This window comes from Corylus avellana, chromosome ca3 (assembly GCF_901000735.1).
Source record: "Corylus avellana chromosome ca3, CavTom2PMs-1.0".
NCBI classification, from domain to species: Eukaryota; Viridiplantae; Streptophyta; class Magnoliopsida; order Fagales; family Betulaceae; genus Corylus; species Corylus avellana.
This window is the reverse complement of record NC_081543.1, coordinates 27,633,916-27,641,316: the sequence shown is the minus strand read 5'-3', so window position 1 is coordinate 27,641,316 and position 7,401 is coordinate 27,633,916. Positions and strand designations below refer to the sequence as shown.

The window sequence follows — 7,401 nt, the reverse complement described above, 5'->3', positions numbered from 1 at the left end:
TTTAATCACTAATGAAAGCTTATTACAAATGCTATATATTTTGTTTTTGTATGATCTGGCCCTAAGGATCGCGTCCCTTGGCAGTGCTCGAGTACTTGTATATATATATATATATGATTTTTTTTTATTTTTTAAAAAAATAATTTTAACCCTTTGCCACATGAAACAGCAGGTTTAATGTGAATTTTAGTGTTAAACGTGAATGGTTTTTAAAAATTTGCTCCACTTTCGTTGTATATACATCGAGAAATAGGAAGAGTGTCCTGTATAGTTACTTAAGGGGCAAAGGGAAATACAGGATAAAACACAAAACAGTGGGTAATCCAAACAACAACCCGAAAAGCAATGGAGATACAAAGAAACAAAGTAACCGGCAAAAATTAGTCAAATAAATGATCCGGTCCATTAAGAGAACCAAAACAACTAGCCAAATGAAGATGATGGTGAAGTGCATTGATGGGCGGAGCTAACAAAAGATGCCATATTGAGTTTTGAAAAAGCCAGATCCGAAACCCTATGCAAATCCCGAAGGGGGGACATCTTGACAAGGTGACGGTGGCGGGGCTGAGGCTGTGATTTTGGAATCCTAACCCAAATTCTATAAGAGTTTCCAAATCCTCAAAATCAGGAATTGAAGAGGCCAAAGCATAAATAAAAGAGTTAATTTTAATTTTAATAAGGGTTAAGCCTAATTTTTAAGTCAAAAAACCTAGATCCAATGAAATTATAAGTTTACTAAATACTAATAGTTTAAATCATCCAAATCAATTAGAATTAGCCCATCGGTTTCCTAAATACTAATATGAAATGATTTAAACAACTAGAATTAGCCTTTTGGGTCAACACATGACACCCTCAAAACTCCCAACCAATGAGTAATGGTCATGTGGAGATCCTGGATCCTTTAGACTGATTAACATTAGAGGTAAAAAAGCGGTTACGGTTAACTATTATTAGCTAAAATTGCTAACCGTAACCGCCTAAGCAATGAACTGACGATTAGTAGTTAGTAACTCTAATTACTGCAAAATCGTTTTTTTTAAAAAAAAATTAAAAAAAAAAATTGAAAAAAAAAACAAAAACAAAAACGATTTCGTTTTTATAATAATATGATAATATCATTTTATATTGGACATCATTTCTAAATTTTTATACATTTTTATATATATTTGAAATTTTAAACAAAAGCGACATCATTTCATATATATATATATATATATATATATATAAAAGCCATTTTGAAAAACCTAAAACTCATAACTGTAACCGCATAAACTGTTAACGGTTTTTACTAACCGTCTTTAAAAATGTTAGTGATTAGTGCAGTTAGCGGTTAGCGAGCGGAATAACTGCCCGCCTTTTCACCCCTAATTAACCTTAGCAAACTCTAGTAGGACTGCAGTACTTACATGCATCCTGATTTACCTGATGATCACCTAAGTATTTTACTCTCGCCCAATACGAAACCCAAAGCTGCTTTACTTTGACTTCCTATATATTTCACAAACTTCTTCTAAACGATAAATCTCGGCATTTATTGATGCGAGAAGCAGTAGTTGAAAAACAATCGCCATTTTCTCTGACTAATTTGCACGAAGGCTGCGCCATTTTCTCTGCTATACAAGCGAATTAAAGAAAATATTATAGAATGTGCAGCTGGGTCCCGATGTTGCAGTGTTCTGGATTGGCTAGACATTTCTCCGGGACGACAAGGTTGAATATCAAGCGCCTTGCAGCCGCCATCCCCTTCTTTGTTATTCTCATCACCCTCACCTTTATTTCTTCTCTTCGGTTTGACCCTGTAAGTCTGATTACTACTTCTTTGCTTCATTGTTCGTGCTTAATTAATTCGGTCTGAAATTTTTTTTTTATTGATCTTTTTTTCAATCTTGCAGTCTAAGCTTTCTGCTGATAATTCAAGAAGAAACCTAACTATAATAGTCTCTGAAAAGCCTCAAACACCCACCAAGAAAGCTGAAATCCCTGCACTGAACTGTTCCATTGAAACGAATTGCCTGACAACCTTCAACCTCGATGGTGAAGTCGACCAATCATCAACACATGTATGTCCAGACTATTTCCGGTGGATCCATGAGGATCTACGGCCGTGGAAAGCCACAGGAATCAGTCGGGAGATGGTGGAGAAAGCCAAAAGAACGGCGCATTTCCGGCTACTGATTGTTAAGGGCAAGGCTTATGTTGAGAAGTACAAGAAGTCTATACAAACGAGGGACATGTTTACGATATGGGGGATTTTGCAGCTTCTCAAAAGGTACCCTGGTAGGGTTCCCGACTTGGAGCTGATGTTTGACTGCGACGACAAGCCGGTGATCCGATCAACTGAATGGAACACGACGAGTCCTCCGCCGTTGTTTCGATACTGTGGTGATAGGTGGACAAGGGATGTTGTTTTCCCTGATTGGTCCTTCTGGGGTTGGTAAGTTGATATATATATACTGGCTTAATTATAGATCTTTTGTGCTATTTTTCATGGTTTTTGATGTAAAATTAAGAATGGTAGTTATGGTATATAGTAATTAAGGTCCATGCATGGTAGAATACACTAGCATGTACCTGAATCTAGCCTACTCGAGAAGTTGACGTGTGGGCCAGGTTGGTCCCATGTTACAGCTAGGCTAGGTTTAAACGTGGGGGTATGCACCATTGCTACAGGTGCATGTCATAATTGAATGATTAGCTGGTCTATATATTGTTTCAACTTACACGTGACCTATATACAGCCGCCTACAAGAGATAAGGTTGGTTTGAATTGAAATATTTATCAATTTGTTAGTAATTTTGACATTATATTGTAAAATTGTTTGGTCATCTAATTGGATAAATAGGCTAAACTATTTCACGTATACTATCTGAATTTTTCTAAATTATTACAATTTGAATAGAAAATTGTAGGCATGCATATTTGCTTAGGACAATATGATAAAGTGTGAGACTCATTTTTTGGCCACTTGTTTAGGAAATTCTCATCGACTTTGGACAAGTGGGCTCTATACCACATGTTGTCAAAGACCTGTCTATAAAATTCAAGTAGCCATTGAATTTGTAGGACCCCGTATGGGTGATTTTTTTAAAAAATGTGTGAGAGAAGGACAAATAGCATCATAATGGGACAAATTAGAGGGACCTAAATAACACAAATTGTTGTAATAGTAAAATTTTTGCACCAAAGTATTGGAATTGGCTCACTATATATCCACTTTCTTGTAAAAACACCCATGTGACCATGTCGGTTCACAATTTTGATTAATGTTAATTTATTATTATTATTATTATTATTATTTTGAATTGTTGATTAAATGTTATTAACTTCAAGGCATTCATTCATATAGAGGGATAAATTACATTTGCTTATTCAATAAAGGAAATAAAAACAAGCAGACATATTTCTTCTTTACACTCCTTTATGAGGCTTGAATTTCATGATAAGAGTACTGTTTATAACAAGACTTTGACAAGGTTCTATGTGCTGTTTTATGTAGGGCTGAGATAAATATAAGGCCATGGGAAGGTTTGCTGAAGGAACTTCAACAAGGTAACAACAGGAGCAAATGGCTGAAAAGGGAACCATATGCTTACTGGAAGGGAAACCCTTCTGTAGCTGAAACCAGGAGAGACCTCCTTAAATGCAATCTCTCTGACACACACGACTGGAATGCTCGCTTATATATCCAGGTAATTTAGGAATTTTGCAATAGTTTGGCAATATCCTCTACAATTAAAGAGAGGCTGCTCATGGGGCTTTTTTGTGTCTAGCTCGCAGGCCTCCTATTTAGGAAAATGCTAAAATAGAGAGGAGTCGGTTAGTTTTTTTTTTTTCTCTGGGGGATCAAAATTGTCCAAATGAAAAATTAAAATGACAATTTTACCCACCTTAGCTCAATCGGTTGGAGACGATGCTTCATGAAGTAAAAGTTATTAGTTTGAATTCTCTCCCTTTATGCGAACATGTCAAAAAATAAAAAGTACTAATTAGATACTCTCAATTTCATTTCTCCTATTTATGAGATGTTGAAATTGCATGCAACCCCAATTATAGAGGATCCCAATAATCCTTTAGACGGGCAATTTTTTAGAAAAATATATGCATTAATTAACAAATGAGTACAATTTTTCAGGATTGGATCCTTGAGTCTCAAAAAGGATATAAGAAATCAGGTCTGGCAAGCCAATGCAAACACAGGTATATATATATATATATATATATATATATATATATATAAGCTGTAAGATTTAGTAAATCTAATCTTAATTATAAACTAATTAATTTTCTCTATATTCTTTGATAACCCACATAGATACAAGATCTATATTGAAGGATATGCATGGTCTGTGAGCGAGAAATACATTCTAGCCTGTGATTCTGTCACACTGCTTGTGAAACCAAAGTACTATGATTTCTTCACGAGAAGTCTACAGCCTCTGCATCACTACTGGCCAGTAAGGGACAACGGCAAGTGCAAATCCATCAAATTTGCTGTAGATTGGGGAAACAGTCACAAACAAAAAGTAAGCATCTCTAATTAACACAAATTTTTATTTGGAATAACAATATTTGTGTACCCAATATATCTATAAAGCTGGATGCATGGACTATATATGTAGGCGCAATCTATAGGAAAAGCAGCGAGTGACTTCATTCAACAAGAGCTAAAGATGGAGTATGTGTATGACTATATGTTCCACATGTTAACTGAATATGCTAGCCTCTTGAAATTCGAACCAAAAGTTCCAGAAGCAGCAGTGGAGCTATGCTATGAGACCATGGCCTGCGCTGCAAATGGGACTGCGAAGAAGTTCATGATGGAGTCCTTAGTGAAGGAACCTTATCTGACAGGCCCATGCATCATGCCTCCTCCTTTTGAACCCAAAGTTGGAAATTTTTATAGGAGGAATGCCAATATAATAAGGCAAGTGGAGAAGTGGGAAAATAAGTATTGGGAAAGTGCAAATACTAAGAGTAAATCTTAGTCTTTTTTTCAGTGATTCATCTGAGATTTTTTTTTTTTTTTTCCCTTTTCAGTGGGAATTACTGATATATTAGACATGTTCTATTCTTCACAAAACTACGACAATAATAGATATTGTAACTGCAGAATTCTCTAAGAAATTTTAACATGAATGCTATTTGGTAGTCAGGGCAAGGACCAATCACAAACTCTTGTGATTGAGTTTTTTTTTTTTCTTTTTCTCCTCCTTTTGTGAGGCTCTCCACCTCCTCTGTGAGGTTGTCCAAGGGAGGAGGAATGGATTTTTCTCCCGCACATTTTCCTCCCTTCCCCCCTTCCCTCCCTCCTCTAATATCCACCATGGCCGTCCCACTTTGTTGTCTCTTACCTTTTCTTAGTATTCCACTTGAAGATCATATCTCGGATTTTTCAAACCATATCGATCTTAGGCCTGTCTCCCCCGTAATTTGCCACTCCTCCACCTTCTCCAACCACTCCGCCTCTCCGCGCCACCTTTCATATTGTTGTTTGCCTCCCATGCACCCGCACATGGATCTCACGCGCAACTTGGTGGCAAATTCACTTAACTATTGCAGTTTTTTTTTTTTTTTTTCCTATTGTTTTTCTGTTGTTATTTTTCAGTTTTTCTGATTAATTTTGTTATATTTTTGATAGTCTCTCTGTTTTCTTTTTAGTATTATCTTGTTATGGAGACTTTTACATCCGAAGATCGGTTCTTCTTGACAATGGATCATGTTCTGATTTCTGTAGTGCCAACCCGCCTCAACTGCCAAAGTGGTTGTTGTTGTTGTTACCAAGCAGTTTAATATTTAAAAATGTACGTTTTTAAAAGTGCACTCATTGTCTACGAATTGCTAATGCATATTTTTTTACGTTTTCAAGTAGCTTCATTTTTCTTTTTTTCTTTTTTTTCTTTTTTTTTTTTAGATTTTCAAAAAAAACCACTCCCAAAATAATATATTTTTTGTAATTTAGTTTAAAATCCCATTTTTAATTTGCAAAATCGCAATGTCAAAAGCACCTCCCCTGTCTCACAATCCTGGGATGAGTGACACTAAACAAATAAATGAGACAACCTATGATTAGCACTTTATGACATGGGTGCATGGTTCATCACTTCATTGGTTCAAAGAGCAATCACGTTTTATTAATTGAAATGTCAAAGGTGTTAGTTTATGTTTTTGGCACATTCGGTTTCCATGTAATTTGATGAAAATGATCACCCTGTTCAGACAGCCATAAGCAGTGTCCAGACAGCATTTCCAGAAAGCTAAACTTTGAAGAACTGTCCGGACAGCCAGAAGCAGTGTCTGGACAGCATTTCCAGAAAGCTGAACTTTGAAGACCTGTCCAGACAGCTAGAAGCAGTGTTCGGACAGCATTTCCAGAAAACTGATCTTGGGTTCTTTGAAGACCTATCCGTACAGCCAAGAGTAGGGTCCAAACAACACTTCCAGAAAACCAAACTTGGTTTCTTCAAAGACCTATTCGGACAGCTATAAGCAGTGTCCGGACAGCATTTACAGAAGGCTAGATTTACATGGTCTGTCTGGACCTAGGGCTTGGCTGTCTGGACATTAGGGTTTTACGCGTAATGTAACCCTAGACATGTCCGGACACGTAGTTATCCCTGTCTGGACACGGCCGCTAAATTGTGTGCGAATTTCTCTTTAAATGATCTGTTTGCACGTCATTAGGTATGTATTCAGAGAGCGAATACTGTGAGCTAAGAGAGAGATATAGAGATATTGAACTAGAGCGTTTGAATCTCTCTTAGAGTAAAAGTGAGAAATCTCATTCTTGGTTGATTAAATACTTGAAGCCAATTGGAGTTCCGGTGAAGGAAATCATAGAAGAATTGTGCCAGATGTTCTGGAAAAGCCTACTGCGGTAGAAGTCAAGTGGGTCGCTTGTCTTATGCAAGGGAGTGTCAATTGCAAAGGGTTTGTAATTGTGAACTTCGTGTAATCCTTAGTCTTTTACACTAGAGTGATTTCCTGGGTTTGGCTGCTCCGAAGAGGTTTTACATTTAGAGAGTTTTCTAAATGGTTTTTCCTCTTCATAACCAAATTTCTGTGTTCTTTATTGTTTATTGCATATCTATATTTGGTTGATCATTATCTATTAGGTCAGATCTATTTCCGCATACTTTGTGTGAAACACCTATACAATCTGAATAGATGTTAATTGGAGACAATTAGGGTTTTTCAATTGGTATTAGAGCCGGTTCACTCTATGAAAGAATTATTTCCTGAGTGTGATCCGAGACTCTTTTTCAAATGTCTCATACTGTTGCACCTAACTCTCTTCCCGTCTTTGATGGAACGAATTATACGCTTTGAAAAATTCGTATGAGAGCATACTTTAAATCCATTAACATTTGGCATATTGTTGAAGTTGGATGAACTCATCC

The 7,401-nt window shown here is 36.5% G+C and overlaps 1 protein-coding gene across 1 annotated transcript; it reads left to right on the top strand.

Moving 5' to 3' along the window:
* The first annotated feature begins 1,540 nt into the window (after positions 1-1,540).
* LOC132175283 (uncharacterized) lies at positions 1,541-5,123 on the top strand. The gene is made up of 6 exons (XM_059587169.1): positions 1,541-1,801; positions 1,896-2,437; positions 3,501-3,693; positions 4,137-4,201; positions 4,317-4,527; positions 4,624-5,123. The coding sequence occupies exons 1-6, from the start codon at positions 1,649-1,651 to the stop codon at positions 4,987-4,989; spliced, it is 1,530 nt and encodes a 509-aa protein (XP_059443152.1). The 5' UTR covers positions 1,541-1,648; the 3' UTR covers positions 4,990-5,123.
* Positions 5,124-7,401: the final 2,278 nt, after the last annotated feature.

Bases quoted from the DNA above. Each gene is read 5' to 3' on its own strand.
- LOC132175283 (XM_059587169.1), top strand. From the start codon at position 1,649: ATGTGCAGCTGGGTCCCGATGTTGCAGTGTTCTGGATTGGCTAGACAT. The intron at 1,802-1,895 runs GTAAGTCTGATT...TCAATCTTGCAG, and splicing joins CTTCTCTTCGGTTTGACCCT to TCTAAGCTTTCTGCTGATAA. The intron at 3,694-4,136 runs GTAATTTAGGAA...ACAATTTTTCAG, and splicing joins ATGCTCGCTTATATATCCAG to GATTGGATCCTTGAGTCTCA.